We start from the raw sequence: 21,470 nt of genomic DNA, 5'->3' as shown, positions 1-21,470 counted from the left end.
TGTCATTTTCAACAATGACCAAGTTTTTTTGAGTGATGACTTTCATAATACAATGTACATTAAATGAATGTGACTGGTAGTAATATATATTCCAGGAGGTATGCTACATTTTCTGCATTGTTGGAATCGCAAATACCTGCATTTATCAACAATAAAATGCGTCTAAGTGAACATTATTTTGATAAATAGAATAAGATGATACTAATAAAGTGCTACAAATCTAATATTAGTCAAGATATATAGGGACGCGTTCACAGATTTTATGTTCGCAACAATTGTTGTTTTTAATTTGGTCAGATTTGGTTATTTTGCTTACTCTGATGAACACTTTTCTACTTTTCAATTTTTATTTCATAATTGTTAACTCAAGCTTAATAATGAAAACAAAAGCAACAACATATACAACTACAATGTTCAAATCGCGTATTGCAATGGGAACGGCTATATTGAATAGAATAAAGCAAAACAATGAAAACAATAAAACAACACAACCAAAAGATATCATCGAGAGTTTAAGAAATAAAGATAATTAACATATTCTATAGCAAAATAAAGCAATTCGGTGATCGTTAATAATATATTTATAATAATACGTGACCCCGTTGCTTATGCAGAGAAAATATATCTAACAAAACACTGATGTTGTATTAAACACCTTTACATAATTCTCAGCATCACCCCTTGTCCTGAAGGCAACATACATCTTGTTCTGCTGCTGACAGTAGCAGACACAGCGTGGCATCATTTTCAATTCATTCGTGCCCAATAGCTCGGTCATTTGGCCACTGGACAGGTCAAGGCGCATTATGTTGAAATTAACCAAACTACAGATGATCAGTTGGTTTCCTACTGCAGTGAAGCCTGCTGGTGTAAAAAGTGCAGGGTCCTTGAATGTTTCGAGAATGTTCAAGTTCATGTCCATCATGGTGATTGTGTTCTTGCCAAAGTCTGACACATATATGGCTGCAGTCTGCTCGTCACTGACGATTTTTAAGTACAAAGGTTTTTTAAACGGTCTGCTAGAATACCACTTAGTTGATACTTTTTTCATCACTAGCCCTTCCATGTTTATTTTCTCAACCTTCCCACTCTCGAATGAAACAATTAAGTTACCGTTATGGTAACCAACATCATGACAGTCACCATCTACCTTGATGTTCTTTCCCAGGGACAGGTGTCCCGTGATCTCTAGGAACTGAATATTATAACCCAAACTAACAGCTATCCTATCCCCAGAGATGTGACACATGCCGCGTGGCCAACCTGGTACACTTACCTCGGTTACTAGGCTGCTGACCTTGAGGTCTACCAGTTTCACAGCACCATTTGAAGAATCAGTCAGAAGCAGCCTGTCCCCAGGCAAAATGAGCATGTATTTGATATCGCAGTTTTTGGTATCAGATAGAGACTTGACTAGGATGTCTGGGGCTGAGATTAACTTCGGGCTAGTCAGGTCATCGCTAGCTATTGTCTGCTTTACTGAAAATAAAAGAACCTTGTTACCATTCACCCACAACAAGGTAAACACTTTGTAAAGTAGATGTACTTTTGTAACCATGTTGCATATGCTTATGTTGCTTTTGTATTACTTTTTAAATTATGTTGATTACTTTATTAAGGGAATTCAACATAATGATACAATTTAGTTTTGTTTGTTTTTATATCATCGTACTATATAAATTAGTTGGGTGATTCGTATCAATTCGAATTCTTGCATAAAATCAGAGCTGCACAATCCCATGGACAAAACATCCCATGACACTTTTGGACAAAACGTTCCACATTATGTTGACAGGGTGGACAAAACATCCGACATCATCTTGACACGGTTAACTATAAGTATTTATCATGTGTTTCCGGTGGGGATAGAAAAACCCGACCCGAGGGCACGCGCGTAAGTCGGTAACGAGGCTTGCCGAGTTACTAGCCACGTAGCCTGCCCGAGGGTCGGATTTTTCTTTCCGCACGAGAAACACATGACTTATATTTTTTCTTGCATATCTAAAATTATCAACTTGTGGAAAAATTGACATAGACAACGCACTTTTGTATATTTCACTAAAAAGCGCGTGCGACATTGTTTACTGACGTCATAAAGCTCAGTTATTTTAAATCACTATTGACGTCAGATAGCTCATATAAAAATCGCGTTTTTAGGATTATTTATTTTCAATTATAATTAAAAGTTTTGCGTACTTATGTATATATATATATATTTCTTTCATGCTTTACGATGAAATATGGGGGTTTAACAGTGAAATAACAACAGTGAAAATATCAATTTGATATTTTCACTGCAAAATAAGGAGTGAAAATATCAACTTTCAGAACTACTTTTAAATTCCTTTGTTGTTACATGTACTTGTCTTGATCAAAGCAGAACATTGGACTTCAGTAAATTATGTCAAAAAATGTTAACAAAGAAAGAAATATTTTATAAATTTGAATAAATATATAATTGGAAATTAACAACTTACCGTTTATTACCGATTATCCCGTTTATCAAACATTTTACTGATCTTTGAAGCTGAATGTTCGAACATTTGCTTTCATACCAAACAAATTACAGACAAAAAACAACTATTCGAACATAAATAAAATTTTATATCCTCGTTCAAATGTATTTTGAACTATTAACCGTTGTAGTACGTAAAATGAGCTTCCTGGAGAATTCACACAATTTACAGATAGATCCGATATTTTTTTACCCCACCCACACCTCAAAATGTGTCAACAAACTAGCGTGGCATTTACTCTTTATCTGGAAAACAAACATTTTAAATCGAAACAGACTGGTCTCTGACAGTAAGATGACTGAATATTAACTTACTATAAAAACACGCGTACATGCAGTCTTAAACTAAGAAGAATGGTTAAAATCCAATGAGTATCCACATTTGTTTTGCTAACACATTTGACCTTCCAAATTTTCATTCTTTAAATAGCGGCGTAGTAATTTGGTTTTGTATTCATGCCTATCTTAAAATAAAAAGTGTTTTCATTATTTTTTGGAACATATGTGCACTAATAATACTTCATTGTTTACTGTTCATAAAGCTTTGCAATAAAATACGAGCAAATATTAAGCTATAAGAATGAATAGCAGAGAACTATTTCTCAGCAAACCGAAAGTAGAAATGTTGACAGCTATAACTATGCATGAGGGGCTCCCCACGGGTAGCGGCCTAAAGCCCACCCTTTTCAAAAAAGGGGGTAATTCAGAAATAAATAAAAAAACAAATAAAACTCCGAAAATAAGCATAAAAGAAACAGAAAATTTGTTTATTTCAGTGTAAGATCGTATTTTATTTCACTAGTGATCATAAAAAAACTACTTTTACACTCGTGGCTTCGCCACTCGTGAAAATATGTTTTTCTATGACACTCGTGAAATAAAATACAATCTTACACTGATATAAACAAATATCCTCTATTTATATACGATATATATTTATATATATATATATATATATATATATATATATATATATATATATATATAATATATATATATATATATATGATTGTGCTTTGTTGAAATGTCATACTATACTTTCCATAAACCATACAATAAAAGAAATGAGAAGTGGCGCGTTGTTGCGCGTTGTTGCGCGTTGTTGCGCGTGACTCATCTTACATGACCGGAAACACACGTCTGGTATGCAAGAAAAAACATTCCATGCTGGACCCCATCATTGTTTATTGTAATATGGAAATCTCTTCACGTATAAAATGTTTTTATTTATGCTTATTAATTAATCACCATACCAGTGCATTCTTCTTTTTAACATTTTTTTAAAGCTTTTGTGTCTTAATCTTGGATTATTACAATTTGAATTGTTACTGTCAGTGTTTTTGTTTCTGTGAGTAACAATTTATTAATACGATGATATTTCATTGAACCCAATTAGCGCTAAACGCCCATTAACAGTTTACAATAAGATAATCGTAGAATAATCATGTAAACCACCTCTGTTTAAGGTGTCGTTTGTTGTGTTGATAAATGTTTGTCCAGGTTGACAAATATTTTTGGGATATTTTCTCCACCTTGTCAAAATGATGTGGGATGTTTTGTCCACCCTGTCAAAATGATGTGGGATATTTTATCCATCTTAGTCAAAAATGGCATGTGATGTTTTTTCCGGCTCCATGGCACAATCCTATAGGAAATAGTGATGCGATACAACATACCAACCGTCTAACATACTGTGAAATCAATTATATTCTCAGACATGCAAGTTCGTGGTTTATCGAAAAAGGATTATTTTGTGGGTACTTAAATTCTTGGAGTTTCATTTATTGAATAAAAGAAATCGAAACTGCGACCATAAATCGTCTGTAAATTCACCACGCGCTGATCTCGAATTATCTGTCATGTTCTGGTCATAAATAAAGATGCACCTACATCAACGTTATAAAATAGTGATGCCAATTGATTGGCAATTAACCAATTTTGCAAACTATGAAAATACCGAAAGGGTGTTTGATTTTGATTAAAGAATCATAGATGAGAATATAGCTGGTCCTTACGAATAAAAGTCATTAGCGGAATTGTGATCTAGTGGTAACACACTCGACTGTAAATCAAGGGGTCTCAGGTTCGATTTCTAAATATACTAAACTTCTTTCGGGAGGTACGTTGAAATGGGGGTCCCGGATGACAGTGCTATACACTGACACAAGTTAAAGAACCAGGCAAGCTCTAACCAGGGTTACATTCCGCTCCCAAAAAAACCTTATGTGCCTAACCATCTTATCGGAGCACTCGCCGAATGGGCCTGGCCCAAGTGCGAGTATAAATAAATTAGCACACTATTAAAATTAAATACCTTACAGTTATCTACAAGTAATCTTCAAGCAATATTATTTTTTGTTCAATTCGCTGTATCACTTTACGATCACTCGAGTTATCTTTGTTTTTATTAATACAGCTCGGAAATAATCGATTAAATATTTGATAACAAAAGCAAAGTTAAGTGCCGACGCTCAAAAACACGCGGTTAATAATCAGCAATGTCATTCAAACAAAGCGGCCTTCGCCCGAACCACTTTTACGCCCACCCAGTTAAAACCAGTAATAACGAATTATTACACAAATTAGTCTGGCGTTTCATTGCGGCATCTTTTTTGACAGATATCACAGCTGTTTTTTTTTGCGTTCAATTGTTAAGTAGTATGTGATTCTCCAATTCAATTTGTTTACACTTCTGTCCTTATAAGTTGCACGCGGGGGATGACGTCATCACGCGCACGCTCATTTGCATGAGGCCTGGTTAGGATTTTTTTTTAAATTTTCCTTATACCTTGCACTATCAGACGACATTATTGATTTGCCATTATAAAGTATAAAACCGGTGATAAATTATTAAATTCCATATATTGCTGTATTTTAAGTTTAATTTTTGAAAAAGCAAATGGTAAAACCTAAAAACGGTGAAGTAATCGCCGATTGTTTCTTCTAAGGGAAGCAACTCAAATTTGAATTAATCATTACATTCTTGTACGGACATGCGTTGTCCCTCTTTGGAAGTCTATAAATAAGCATACATAATGTAGTTCATGTTTCAAGAAGGAATCCCAGTAGCTTTTTCTGCAAAGAGAAGACTTACGGAGTAGGTGTTGTATATGTTTAAAAAATATGTAATAGTAACGATAACTAATGTAAACGAATGTTAAAGATTTCACATATTTTAGTGTCTTTTGTACTAGTTGCTATGAAAAAAATATGATACATTAAGGAAGATACAGTCTGAAGTAAAAACAAAACAACGTCTAGTTATTCAGTTAAATAGTAAACACAATTACTTTGTTGCTGTGTTGCAGATGTTTGCAATCTAACTGGATTCAATGGTAGTCCAGGAACTGTACTGTCCGAGAACTTCTGGGTTGTTTGGTTAGCCTGGATGTCACCAGTGCCTTGCACGTTGGTAGCAGAATCAGCTGTATTAACGTTCTCGCCCATAACTGCTTTTACGTTGGTAGCAGCGTCAGATGTTGCAGTGTTCTTCTTGCCTTCATTTCGCGTTGCGGAACATTGTCGCTCACATCTCCGGTCTGTAGTTTAAAAACTTTGAACTACCTTAATGAACTTGATCATATCTCATTGATATTTTATCATCTTGTTAACATTTTATTGTTATTATCAATTTGTCGCTTTACTCAAAAGTATAAGTAAATAGAACAGTTTCAGAAATAAAAAAGCGACTCTAACATGTATGTTCAAATTAAATGGAACTCTGAAATGTACAAACTATTTTGGACTTAATGTCAAGATAATAAGAGATCATTTTTGCATAATATCTAAGCAACTAAAATCAAAATCTATACCTTTTGAAGTGTCAACCATCTCAATAGTGCCAAGGCAATTCTTAGAACCAAGCAGACTTTCAATGGCGTTGTCGTTCCTAAACTGATACTGTTGTATGGTATTTTTCTTGTTAATCTCAGCAAGTTCTAATTGCAGTCCCTCCAGCAAGTTCTTGGATATATGGGCCTCAATAAACAACTGGGTGGTGTTGCTCTCGTTGGCTGCTAGTTTTGCCTTGATATCGCTGACCTGTGTCTTAAGGTTGACACATTTTAGTTTCAGTGAGTCAAGGAGTATTTCGTCCATGTTTTTCATCTCGGCTATGGTTTCAAGGAGTGTTTTTTCACGTTCATCAAAGTATTTGTTGATCTGATCTCGATAAATCCTTATCTTCGCAATCCCATGTTCTTCAAGGTATTCTGCGAGCTTAGTGTTGTTTGTAGCAACAGACGCACAGGCATCAATGTCTTTAAGTAATTGGTCAATAACTAGTTGGATGGCTTTATAACTCTGGTCCTCTTTGAAGTCATTAGCAATTTTAGTAATTATCTGCTGTTTACAAGATTTATGATCAAGAACTGAACAATGCCCGCAGTTAAGGGACTGATGGGTCGGACAAAAGTATTTGATACATTCTTCAGGGTGGATGTCACAGGGATGTTTGCTCTCTTCTTTGGATGTAAAACCTCTTATGCTAGTAGGCATGCAGTTCTTGTCAAGAAGAATATGGGACTTTGTTAGTCTTTGTTTTTTGTGGACGCTTGTGCAGTTGGAACACATAAACTCCTTGCAGACAGTACAGTATGCCTCGGCTGGGATGGTTTCCCCATCTTGGGAGCATGGCTGACAGTAAGTCACGTCCAGGTCAGAGGCATCTGCCTGGAGTTTTTTGCCAGGGACTTCATCCATCGACTGCCTGCTTTAGAGAAACTGTGAAAGAGATAACTGTGATCCTACCATTGTCAGTTAAAATAGAATCATGTAGCTTTTAGTTACAACAAACATTTTGTATGTATATAGCTAATTTCTGTACAACTATAAATGACAAAAAGCTCAATAAAATTTAGAATAGGACAGAATGTTATAGTGGTATTGTTTTTTCGCTTCTCTTTCAAGAGTGTGTGAGGTTGATACCCACTAGGAAGAGAATGGTATTGTGGTATAATTGGTGTCAGCTATTTACTCAAGAGGTTAAGGATTATAACTAAACAATGACGAGTGTGGTCTTATGGTATGTATTAAACGCCTCTCAAGAGGTTGCAGGTTAAATCCCCAATAGAGGATCTTTAACGGCCTCTCAAAAGTCACACAGGTACTGGTACTTTAAGTTAACTGGAGAGGTACTTTCAGTTGACTGGAGAGTGATTCATATCCGCTTTCAGCAGTCTTTAAAGTCGAGCTAAAAAAATCAGTATCAAGTAAGGCTTAAAGAGTAAAAGTAAATTCACAATGAAGTGTACCCTACTACGTTGGAATGAGACTTAAATAAAGAATAGACATGGGGAGTTCGATCCGCACAAGGATCAATGCGATTCATAGTTATTGGTGTTCGCCTTTAAACAAAGAAGTTGTTGGTTCAATACATAACAGGATGAGAGTGGACTATTTGTATCTCTGACCGCCTTTCAAGAGGCTTTGTCCTCACAATTAGTTAAAATAAATCAGTATTAGGTAAGATTTGAAATTATGGATGAGTACATTCATGATGGTGGTTCCCCTTCTATGATATGATATGACTTAAATAAAAAGTGGTCAATACATCATTAACATAATGGTAACAAGAATAAATTAACAAACCTTGTGTCAAATACAATATGTTGACGTCTCCGGAGAAACTAATAGAATAGGAAGTAAAAGATGATACACCCACTTTTGTACTACTTAATAACTTTTGATAACACGATAATGAACTCCAATCTAATGTTTACCGAGAGGTATAAAGGGAGATAATTATTTTGGTTGTCATCGGGTCACATACATGTGCATTTAAATACTCTTCATTTTTCAACACTTCTAATAGTTTAGATACTTGCATGTCATCTTCATAAACATGGCATTATTGTTTTTATCAGATTGTTAAAAGTATGGTTTCAAGATTGCATGAACTTAATCAGTGTTTAGCAATTAATGTAACAGAGCTGTATAAATTTTCTTTGAAAAAAAAAATATAAGGCATTTTTGTTTGTTTCCAATATCACCGCTAAAATAAAGGGTAGGTAGGTCGTTCATTTTTGGCCGGTGAGGTGGGTCAACTTGTGTCTAGCATTTTTACCCTGAAAACCTGTCTGGTACAGTGCAAGACACTAAAATTTAAAAAAACAAAACAGCAACATAACGGCCAGCTAACAACGATATGCCGGCAATAACAAAGAATAAGGTGCAAATAGGTGCGAATGTTTTTTCCTTCTAAAATATCTGCTTTATGTGTACCAGCTTTCAATTTTATTTAATCTCTTCACGTAAAACATGGGTTTCGACGTAGCTAAACATGACGTAGCTGACAAGAGAATGTTTGGCCGACTGAGAATTGGTCTAAGGGAAAGTAACCCTAGCTATCTGAAATTTAGTCTGTCTTCCTTGAGTGAAATCATTTTTATTATTGACAGCTAATGGTGTAAGGGAGGTAAATTTTAATACATAAAATGGAACGCTTTATAGTTTGTTTTCTACCTTTGGTAAATAATTGTAAATAATTCTACTTACTCGCGTTATCGTGAGTAAAACAATAATTCACTAATCAAAATTGTTCCAGACACCAAATCAAAAACAACAAGACAGACTAGGAATTAGGTATGTTATTGGTAGCAAATTTCACATTGTAAGATAATTAGTTTGAGTCTGTGTCGTTCGTTCGTCTTGCCATATAGGTAGTATCTGTAACGTATAGGCACGTCAAAACGGAAGGATATGCGAACGTCTACTGTATGACGCTGAATCGCCGCACTGCCCACCCTAGACCTAGTCCTCTCTCTGAATCGGATCCGACTGTTAGAGTATCGAAAAGATACTAACTTCAACTAACTGCCCTCCCTGTCAAACAACCATTTATAACCCTAGCAACTAAAGACCAACATATAACAGAGAAACAATGTTATGGTAAGATTACGAGTTTCAAAATTGAATAACCAAATCACCTCTTGAGTAAAAAACTCGATTTTATTCTGACATGGAGATTGCATTTATTGCCAGTCTTAATTATATTTTGGACATCTCAATTTGTATTTATACACACAGGGGTTTAGTAACAATTAGTAATTAGTAACAATTAGAAAACAGCAAAATTAAATGAGGTTGATGACCGTGATAGTAAGTAAATACAGTCAAGTTAAAGCTGCACTCTCACATACGAGAAAGGTCCACGTAATTCTGGATCACCCCTAGTATTGACAGTTATGATATTTCTTAATATTTTTGTCTCAAAATCAGCTGATTTGGCGTCAATGCCTTCAATTCAGTCATATTAGATAACTTGCAATAGAACCATCACAATTGTTTATTATATGCCAAAAAAACAACACTTTATACATAAAACATAATATTCTAAACATAAAAATGAAAATCTGCGATCTGATCTTTTGTCAGCAGTCTAATATAACTGCTTTCCAGATATGTATGCAAGAATTGGCTAATTCAAAGACATTTTTTTTGTCAAAACGGTCAATATGTGAGGGTGCAGCTTTAAGACAGTGAAACCCACGATAGTTTTTTTGTACGAAATATACATTTTTCTGTCTAGGACATGACACTGTTGTGGAAAAAATAAATCTTAGATGCTTTCATGACTGGATCACACATGGAAGGCAGAAATATGTGCCCTCTCCAGATATGGTGTAGTAAGTAACACACTTGTAACACAAAAGTAACCATGGTGTAACGGGTTTTGTATTGTATTCAAACAAATTAGTTGATTTTTTATACATATTTTGTACAATTATTCGTGAATGTAGTAAGAATAACACCAAACTTTAAGTATCCAGATATTTCTTTTTGTGTACTCAAGTTGTGTGAATGTTGTATGCTTGGTATGATACAAATATGGTACCAGTAAAACAAAAAAGTTGATTTTTTGTCACAAGACACCCATTTCTTTACGCATGTCATACATTGTACGGCAAGCCACGAAATCGCCCAAATTTTCATTCCGACCCTGCAAATTCCTGTCGTAGTTCCATTGTGACATCGGCATTTAAAAGGCATCTGACCCACAAACATGTAAGCTTTCTCATAACACCATAATTATATCTTAAAGCTGCACTCTCACAGACTTTCGTCAAATTTTAACAACTTGACTTTTCACTGTCTGTGTATTTATCTTTTAGCATTTTATCTATTTCCATATTTATAATGCAGTTTAAAAAAAGGGAAATATGAAAAAAATATTAAAGTAAACCAATCGCGCTACGCAGGCACATGTCAATGCAAAACTAACATAAACCTCCAAAACTTCAGTATCCATTATCATTTTCAAAATGATTAACCCAATACTAACGGGTTAAGGAATATGTACCGGAATTTTAGTAAGCGATTTAATATTAATTGCATAAAGATGGGTATGCCAAAATTCGCACAATCAAAGATAAAAAATGAATTTTCTGTCAATTTGCCCATCTCTGAGACTGCAGCTTTAATGTTAAATTTTGACATCTGATAACCCCAAATAATTTTGGTATCATTTTAAAGGGTTTGTCTTTCTAACTAATTATATTTAAATAAATGGCTTTATCCAAAATAATATTTGGTCACCAGGCATTAAAAATTAACAAATTTATGGGTCGGAAACCTTAGGCAAAAAGCATTTTTAACATCCAAAACTGATCAGAGATATCAGATATGCTTATTGTCAGGTACATTGTAAAACACATATGCACATTTAAGTAATAACAAGAAAACTTATTGTAATTAACAAAGTTGCTCTACTCTCGTGTTCCAGTGCAAATGAGCAGATAACACAAAATAAGTTGTGTCGTCAGAAAATATTGCATGTAGTACAATGTTTAGAAAACCAAAGGACTATATGAACGTACATTCAGATATTCAAGAGGTCTTGACTACTATGTTACAACTGTCAAGTTTTGCTGTCTTGGATGACAGTGTGATCTTTGTTGAGAAAGCACTATAGGTTTTAATGAATCAAAGGCAAGATGATTTGGTGGAAAATCCAGTTACAGAGACTTGCGTTGGGGAGAGGCTAAAATATGGCATTCCTAGTGAAACTATTGAAACTATGATATACATGTATATTGATTTGAAGGTAAAGGACATGGAAGAACTTCTGAATGTCAGCATAAGAACAGTTGAACGAAGAATACATGATTATAATATGACAATTCGGCAGATTTACTGTCAAATGTCTGATAAAGAACTAAGAGCAGAGGTCTCAATTCTTTGCCAAGAGCATCCTTATGTTAACTACAGAACCATACAAAGTCTATTACGGTCTAAAGGACTCACACTTCAAGAGCTTAGAGTGAGGGATGCTGTGAGGCAGTGTGACCCTTGAGTTCTGTTCAGAAAAGTGTTCTTAACGTCATCTAGGATACAGAGAAGAACTGTTGACATCCGTAGCAAAAGTCGCGAGAGTGCTTTCCCGTGGATTAAAAGGGTACCAGCATTTGGTTTCCGTTCCCATTTAATATTGCTGTCGCAGGATACCAATATTTACTGGTCCCCTTTAAATTCCATTTGTTTAGTTGCTATCGTCTAGATGCATTCCTCTATATCCTTATTGGCAAATGCATACTGCTATGTTTAATTTATATATAATTAAGTTAGCTTTTGTTGGTCTTATCACGGACCTATAACCTATGGTTTATAGGTCCGTGGTCTTATTATATTATATAAATAATTGTTATCAGTAATAATACTAGAAGTTTAATTGTACTCTTGTATTTTAACTAGTACCCAATAGTCAATTAAAAGTAAAAACTTGACCTCTGTCGTTTATCGTTTAGACGTAGACACTAAGCACTAAATGAAGGAAACTAAAAGTTGTACACATAGACACATGCGGTAGTCCATTGCAAACACGAACGAAGCAATTGCATGAAGGCACTTACGATTTAACCGAATACACTAGCAATTCAAAAACATATCTAGAATATTAAACAATACTTTAGACAAATTTATCAATTTTTAATGTTTCAGAACAAATGACAGTAATAAATCAATGAACGTTATAAGTTTTAAACTTTTAGAAACAATCAATCTATCTTCAAGTGTATCTTTAACATAACCGTCTTTAGTAGAAACTGACTTCCATCTTCCGTGTCTTTGCCACAACCTATCTGCAGTGTGATTATTAGTCGCAGTTGAAGCTGCACCTGATCGGAAAGAATGTAGTCCAAATTTCTTAGCATCTAAACCCAATCCGGATATTTTTTCTTGAAATAGACAATAGAATAAATAGAATAAAAAATTGGATTCACTGAGTTAGGTCTTATAATATAACCTTTGTCTGATTTATAAAACTGAACTGGTCGAAACAAAAATTCGGAAGACAATGAGACATTACTAGCAGATATTAAATATCGTTCTAAACTGCCCACTGGGAAAGAAAAAAATCCAGTCCTTACGATGACTTCATGATTTCCATCTCTTAACACGTAAGTTTTATATTTCTCCACAAAAATGTCCGATCTGGGAATCCAGCCGTGCAGTTATAAAGGTTTTATAATAGAACTGGACTTTTCATCTTTTGTTGTTGTTGCTTTCAAACGATAATAACAGTATTAATACAATGCCTTTGAATAAGAACAAGAGTGATGTTATATATAATAGCCCACCAATGTAATTTAACAAGGATGCTTCACAATTTGGATATAACAATGGTGATCATGCATTTAAAATGGATTTAAATATAAATGCTATATCACTGTTTAAAAGCTTATCAGTCATATTTATTTTGGTTTATTCAATTAATTAATTTATAGCTGTGTATATTGTTTATATGTATTAGTAGGACAATGAGATAATCTAATCGAAAAGTGTCAATCTAAAAGACCTTGAGCCAATTAACAAATATACAGGAAATGGCCCCTACTGTGACACCAGTGACACAATTGAGGAGATGCACGGCAGTGGATTATCGTGGCAAATATTCCTTAAACTAGGCAGAAGTCAATACAATGAACACTCAAGGTCAATATAATTGTATTTTTTTCGGAACTATACGGGACAATATTGTGCGAGTGTTCTTTATATTGACTTTGACACAATTAACTGTTTACATTCACTCTGACAGGGTTATAAAAAATAAATATTTAAAATATCAAAATCAAGTTCCTTTTCTAGAAATACATATTTGATATTAAAAAGTAATTACGGGATAATCGCCAAATTATAACCAATCAAGCTTAGTTACTTATGAAAATCCCTTAAACAATAAAGGTGTTAATCATAAGTATTTCCCTCTCATTGTCCTCTCGAATGTCTTAAACGATTGAGCAGAATTACGTAAATCTTTTTCGATAAAAATGGCCGAGGAGCTCCGAATGTCTCTTGGCTATATTGGACTAACTTTAACGGATTGAAGATGTTACACTGCGGAAAATGGTTTAATATACGGGAATGTACTGAAACCCGTACATCCAATTTGAACTGTAAGTGTACGGGATGTTGAGTATACGGGTGTGTTCGGATTCGTATATTCATAAAACTCGCACATCTTGAGTATACGGGATTCGATGTATGGGCGTGCACTAACCCGTACATCCGTGTTATAACAAAAAAAAACAATGAATTCTGTAGCCAATTTAGGTCTTTGGGGGTTTAATTTGATAGCACATATAATATGAAAGTCATTTATACCATTGACTTAAACATATTACTGTTTCGTAGAAAAACAGGATGGTGTCAGTACAAATTACCCTTGTAGAAAATTTAATGCTTTAATGGGTTTCGATAGCTTTTGATTAAATTTAAAAGAGGTCTAAATGATAAAATTAAATAATTCGGACAATACTGAGTTGATTGACTAACGACTAGTACTTATACTATTTTGATGGATGGACGGTACATCTCCGTATATCTTGAGTGTACGGGCATGTACGGTCTCCGTACATGTTGAAAATACGGGAATTTATGCTATTCCGTACACTTTGAGAGTATGAGATTACACTATTCCCGTACACGATGAATATACGGGCTTGTACAATTCCCGTATTATATGGATGTTCGGAAATAAACCAGTTCCCGTACACACTGAGTGTACGGAATAGTAACAATTCCTGTACATTATGGGTATACGGTAATGTACTTTTTCCCGTACACACATGTTATAAAGGTTTTGAATTTTGTAATCAAATCAGGTAATTTGGGGTTTTATTTGACAGCATACATAATATGAACAACATTTAAATCATACACTGGTATTCATTTTTCCATGTTACGCAGGGAAACGCAGGGAAACCGCAATATGTTAGTAAGGGTCCCGTAGGAAATGTTATGCTTTTGGTGGGTTTTAACAACCTTTGTTGAAATTAAAGCGACATGTTTATAATAATAAATAATAAAAATCGACAATGCTGGTAGGGTTGATGTACGACTGGTACTAACAAAATTTTGATGAATGTACGGCACCGTACATCTCCGTATATCTTGAGCGGATGGACATGTATGGTCTCCGTACATGTTGAGTGTACGGGAATTTATGCTCTTCCGTACACGTTGAGCGTACGGGTTTATACCATTCCTGTACACGAAAAATATACGGGCGTGTACATTTCCCGTATATTACGGATGTACGGACATATACAAGTTCCCGTACACGCTGAGTGTACGGAAAAGTTACAATTCCCGTACCCTATGGATATACGGAAATGCACTCTTTCTCGTACGCCGATGTTATAAAAAAGTTTTGAATTTTTTAATCAAGTAAGGTTATTTCTTGTTTCATTTGACAGCATTTATGACATGAACAACATTTATACCATTGAATTGTATACATTTAACCGTGTTACGCCGACAAACAGGAATGCGTAAGTAAGAGTCACGTTTTGTAGAAATTGTAAATGATTTTTGGGGTTTTAAGAGCCTATGATGAAATTAAAGCGACATCTTTATGATAAAAAAAATAAGATTTGACAATGCTGTTAATGTGGTGTTACATTGGACAACATATATGATATGATCAGCATTTATTACATATACCATCAGTGACTCATTCGTTTTTCCGTGTTAGCAGGAGTCGCGTTTTGTACGTTTTGTTAAAACATTAACGCTTTTATGTGATTTTTGAGTGAGTGAGTGAGTGAGTGAGTGAGTGAGTGAGTGAGTGAGTGAGTGAGTGAGTGAGTGAGTGAGTGAGTGAGTGAGTGAGTGAGTGAGTGAGTGAGTGAGTGAGTGAGTGAGTGAGTGAGTGAGTGAGTGAGTGAGTGAGTGAGTGAGTGAGTGAGTGAGTGAGTGAGTGAGTGAGTGAGTGAGTGAGTGAGTGAGTGAGTGAGTGAGTGAGTGAGTGAGTGAGTGAGTGAGTGAGTGAGTGAGTGAGTGAGTGAGTGAGTGAGTGAGTGAGTGAGTGAGTGAGTGAGTGAGTGAGTGAGTGAGTGAGTGAGTGAGTGAGTGAGTGAGTGAGTGAGTGAGTGAGTGAGTGAGTGAGTGAGTGAGTGAGTGAGCGAGCGAGCGAGCGAGCGAGTGAGTGAGTGAGTGAGTGAGTGAGTATGAATGAATTGATGTATGAATGAATTAATGTATGAATGAACAAATAATATATTCAAACAATATTATATAAATTGTAACACCTACTTTGATGAATGCTGATAAAATACAATCATATCTAAGATTAGAGACCGATTGCTAATTAAAAACAGATTATTGAAATTGAAATTAATTTCAAGTTTTCTAATTGGATGTTATTATTTTTAAGAAGCCAGATTTGTTTTTATCTTATATTTATCTTTATATTATATTTTTACCAACGCTCTATCGATTGAGCTCACTCAATACTGAAAGTGGTGGTGGTGTTAGTAGTTTATACTCCGGGTCCCGGCGTGAGCACATTTAAGGGTCCCAGAGTGACAGTTCAACCACCGCATAACACTCCTGGGCAGAACCAGTACTAGGTGCCTTCACCTCTGCATGGAACTGACAACTTCTGTACATGCCAGGGGCAGTGGTACAGTGCGAATGGTCGTAGAAAGGATTTCATAACAAATTACAACAGTAGTGACCTGGTCCGCCCGGGAATCGAACCTGTGTTGTCCGATTCAGAGTTCTACACTCTACCGATTGAGCTAACCGGGCGGACATACTCACTACTGAGTGGGTGTGTAAGCTTATTTATATTCGCACTCGGGCCTTGCCCATTCGGCGAGTGCTCCATTAAGATTGCTAGTCATTTTAGGTTTTTGGAGCATAGTGCAAAGACAGAATGTAACCCTGAATGTTAGAGCTACACTGGTTCTTTAACGTGCACCAGTGTATAGCACTGTCACACGGGACCCCCATTTAACGTCCCTTCCGGAAGACGATTAGTTTTTGTTAGTGATGCGACGGGGGATCGAACCTGCGACCCCTGGATTGATAGTCAAGTGTGTTATCTCAAGACCACGGATCCGCCACACTCACTTCTGAAGTGCAGATAGTCGGAGGTCGTTTGTTTATTTGAGTGTATCAAGGTCTGCCCGCGCCCATTGGCTGCATTATGGCTTGACCCCGCCATGACGCCATCACGAGTTAAATTGTGTTTAAATGCCATAAGTGATATGAGAGAGAAGTGACAGCAATTCGCAGTCAAATCCAGACTTTGGGAGACTTGAAGAAACAGAGTGAGATACAAGAGATCCGGGTGCGATACCCTAGCTCTTTGCGAAGAGACCTTATGGTTCTTTAACGTGCTCGGTGTAAAGCACCGATACACGGGATACAACTTTCCTGGGTTGAACCAGTACTGAGTACACCACTTTTCCAAGCACTACCCTTTAAATGCCAAGCGCCTTAACCATTCTCGACTTTCCAATAGACCATAATCCTTTGCGGCATGGTGACTTCCGGTTTATTTCCGGGTTATGACGAAGTACAATAACAGCGATAAATACGGACAAATTATCATTCCAGGTTTGTTATAATTTATTTATTTTTATTAGATTTGTCATTTTAATGAGTTTATATTACATTATTGTGATATTATTTGAATGTCATGAGCTATAAATCGCTTGACTGTTTACTTGGACAGTTAGTTCTGGTGGGTGGGGTAGATGGTTCAGAAAAGACTGCAGTTACTATTCTTATTGGAGTATTATAAACAACAAATTCTCATCTATTCTAAAACATTTGTTTTGAAAATTAACACAAATAATACATTAGTCTGTTTTACTATCTGACAGTCATAATCTAATGAGGAATCTGTATGTACCTTACCAGGTATAACTAATAGTCTTATGAATGAACATAAATAAATCATCATCAATATAAATTCTGATATTTATACTGATGTGTGTATTTTATTACTATGTAATAAACATTTTACTTAGAGTAATTATGTCATGCTGTCACCTGTGTAGTCTTCTAAATGATTTGTTATTTTCAAATATTATGATGCAGTGTTCTCAATAAGAACCGGCTGCCGGCCAAAATGGACATTTCAAATGGCAATAGGGCCGGTTCAAATTTGGAAAACTAAATGAATTTTCAGTAGAATAAGTAGAAGCTGGTTGGTTTCTTTACTATTTGAGACGGTTCAACCGAAACTTATTGAGAACCCTGTGATGGCCACCGGACTAGTCGCATACCCCTAGGCCTGGAATTAAATCGGGTTCCAGATTGTCTTAAAACCCATTCATAAAAAAGTCTGAGAGTAACTTACTTTTTTTATAAAAATATGCTTTTTATGTTCCATTCCTTTCTTTACAGATATGATTCAAATATGCTGATGTTACCTTCTGAGATCATTACTTTCAATGAAGAACATCACTACAATTGGTTGGGCTGCTAGATTGGTAGCAACGTGATGGACAGCTAGTACCTGACATGCTATTGTTGGTTTGGCATCTATTGCTTACTGGGCCGCTATATTGGATGGACCATACGTGTTGGTTGAACAATTATAAATGGTTGGACTGGAAGTGTTGGTTGGACCACCAGTGTTGTTTGGACTGCTTGTTGGACAGAATGTGTGATAGACAACTAGTGTTATTTGAATCACTGTTGGGTCATATTGGTTTGATTCCCATTGCTAGTACTTGTTGGATCTCTTTTGTTGGTTGAACTGTTGTTTTTTGACTGTTATTATTGATATTCATACATTGTATAATATGTTAAGTGCTTAGTATTCAACACTTATTATTATTATTGTTATCATAAGAAATGTTATTATTCAAAAATCATATAAATATATAAAATTAAATATTTTTTTATGTCCTTGTACTTTAGTTATGTTTTACATTTACAATGTGCATCATAATGTTTTATTATATGAACAACTATTTTTATAGATATTTAAATAAACATTAATTCTGTACAACCATTTTTTGTTTCTTTTGCTACAATTTGTATGATAGTGTCAGACATTTTCTACAGAAATGATAAATTTGTCATAAAAAAGCACAGCAAAAAATCAGAGCTCATGGTAACTTCTTTAAATGCTGATTCTCATCAAAATGAATAAGTTGAATTGCATCATTGAATGTATGATTCTTCATTAAATTTGATGAGATCTCCTGCCAATTGACCTTTATGGACATGCACCTTTAAAACTGCAATCTTACAGATTAACTGATTTTGATATCATTGCCTTCAATTCAGTCAGTCATATAAGATGATTCACAAAATAACAGATCTCAGTTGTTTGAAACACTGTCAAAAGACTCCATTTTCTTAAAGCGTTAGAAACGCTTTTTAACCATAAATATATCCATTTTCAAACAAAGATACGTACAAATGTTATCTGATCTTCTATCAGCAATCTTTTATCACTGGTTTTCAGACATTTTTTTGTCAAAACGGTCAAGATAATTCTGTAAAAATGTTTTCTGATCTTCCATCAGCAATCTTATATCACTGGTTTTCAGACATTTTTTTGTCAAAATGGTCAGTCTGAGAATGCAGCTTTAAACTTGAGCACTGTATTTACAATGATGAACAATTTTAGTTATGAAAATTAAAATAAATAGGAGCAGATGTATTGAATCATTCAAGTCTTGAAATAATATGTATGATCTTGCTGGACATGGGCCTATTGTTTCTGGAAATTTGCATGTGTACCAAGTTTCATTTAAATCTCCAGGCTGTTTGAATTTGGGCCAAGAAAATATTCGGCCTACAGTACTGCGCTAATGACACCTAGGCTTATTGACTATAACAATACTAAAGTAACATGATAGGAAAAAGCTCGAACCAAGGGCTGCCAGAAAAAGCACGGTGCTCCAATAAACTAAGTTAACCGGGTGGCTAGTTATTGCCCACAAACGTTAACTCGATTTTATGTCTTTTTAATATTAACCATGGGAGTTTACACAGTCATTGGAATAAAAAGATCATAGACAATCATATTAATAACAACGGTATTTTTTACAATTTAATAATAACATTAAACATGATATAATTCAATAACAATAAATTGTCCTTGGTATGCAATAATCCCTTTAAAGGTTCAGTTGCCAAGGGTTAAAAAACCACATCTTGCTTCTTTTTGAAAAATCTCTTGTTCGACTGTTATCGGCTATAAAGTGTTGTTTCACATCCTGTGTCATAAGTTCTAAATGTCTACTTTTTGTACCAAACATTTAAATTTATGTCACTTGTGTGCATTTCTTTAGTCCTTGCAGTCAAGGAAAGTTTTCATTTATATTGACACACTTCATTTATTTTATCTCTGTTCTTGAACCGATTCCGTCTCTTGTGTTTGGCACAAATTTTTCTTGTAAAACCACTGATATAGCAGGTGCTATCAGATCAATGGTATCAACTGCCTACTCCTGTTGAGCATCAACTTGGCGGAATCAAACATCCAGAATGTACATCTCTGAAATAAAATAAATAGTTTTATCATCATCCAACTTAGCCAGAAAAAATATAAAAGACTCTTAACTGTTAAAGCTGCACTCTCACAGATATACCGTTTTGACAACTTTTTTTATTTGTTGTCTTGGAAAGAGGCAATTTCTGCGTAAATATCTGCAAACCAGTGATATAAGCCTGCTGACAAAAAAAATCAGATCACCGATTTTCATATCTCCATTTAAAAATTATTATTTTATAGCTAATTTTAAAAGCGTTACTAACCGTTTAAGAAAAATGCATTAAAGATTATTTTATTTACTTAAAAATGAAAATCTGCGATCCAATGTTTTGTCAGCAGTCTTATATCACTGGTTTTCTTGCACGTTTGCATAAATTGGCAGTCGAAGACAAAAAAAACAGTTGTCAAAATGTTTAATCTGTGAGAGTGCAGCTTTAATATCAGTCAGATATTTAAATAGTTACAATTTACTAGTACAATATTAATAAGCTGTTATTTTAAGACCTGCATATTTGTTTACATACAGCACAGCAGTCAGTATTTAAATGCCCTTCTTAATCACATTTAAGCTTCATTTATTTGACTGTTTTGAAGTTGCAGATTTTAACAATTTCACACTAATTGCAGCATATCATTCATTTAATTTAATAACAAACTAAACAAACCACGATTGAATGCATACTTCATAACAACCAATATGTATTTGAATTCTTTGAGAACTACTATGAAAGTCTTTACCATTATATTTGTTATTTTACCCCACCCACTTAAATGTGTACTGAAGTTGGGTATAAACGTCGAAAACTTCATTGACATTTACAAAAAACGGTAGATATTTATAGAAGAATGTATAACCTGATGTTCCTAACATGTTTTATTCACCTATCGATCTATTTTGCCAATTATGCTCTTCCTTTCACTCGTATCGATAACTAGGAAATTGAATGCGGAAATAAACCGGAAGTCACCTTTGTCGCAAAGCATTATGGGCTTCTGGAATAAGGCGAATGGCGGATAGCAAAGGGCAACTGATAAGCCACGCCTTATTTGGACGCTGATTGGTCAGTCTGGCCGGCTAATTTGACTGACAGCCCGCGTTATGTCAATTAGTGACATGATCATTTGCTTATAAAAAAACACATGGCCAGTGGGTCATAAAACTATACGAAATTCAACTAAAACACACACATTCTAAATTTTATTAATTAATTC

At 34.9% G+C, this 21,470-nt stretch overlaps 1 protein-coding gene and 1 long non-coding RNA gene across 2 annotated transcripts; both read right to left on the bottom strand.

The window, feature by feature from the left end:
- Window positions 1-625: 625 nt before the first annotated feature.
- On the bottom strand, window positions 626-7,216 carry LOC128230772 (uncharacterized). The gene is made up of 3 exons (XM_052943213.1): window positions 6,328-7,216; window positions 5,806-6,054; window positions 626-1,479 (listed from the first exon to the last, which is right to left on the bottom strand). The coding sequence occupies exons 1-3, from the start codon at window positions 7,214-7,216 to the stop codon at window positions 626-628; spliced, it is 1,992 nt and encodes a 663-aa protein (XP_052799173.1).
- A 12,496-nt stretch (window positions 7,217-19,712) lies between these two features.
- Window positions 19,713-21,226, bottom strand: LOC128229622 (uncharacterized). Its single transcript, XR_008260108.1, has 2 exons — window positions 21,114-21,226; window positions 19,713-20,261 (listed from the first exon to the last, which is right to left on the bottom strand). It is a non-coding gene; the product is annotated as an uncharacterized LOC128229622 (long non-coding RNA).
- Between the last annotated feature and the right edge of the window lie 244 nt (window positions 21,227-21,470).

The sequence above is a fragment of the Mya arenaria genome, chromosome 4 (genome assembly GCF_026914265.1).
Source record: "Mya arenaria isolate MELC-2E11 chromosome 4, ASM2691426v1".
Taxonomy (NCBI): domain Eukaryota; kingdom Metazoa; phylum Mollusca; class Bivalvia; order Myida; family Myidae; genus Mya; species Mya arenaria.
Note: the sequence above shows the minus strand (reverse complement) of the source record. Positions and strands in the feature narration are given on the sequence as shown.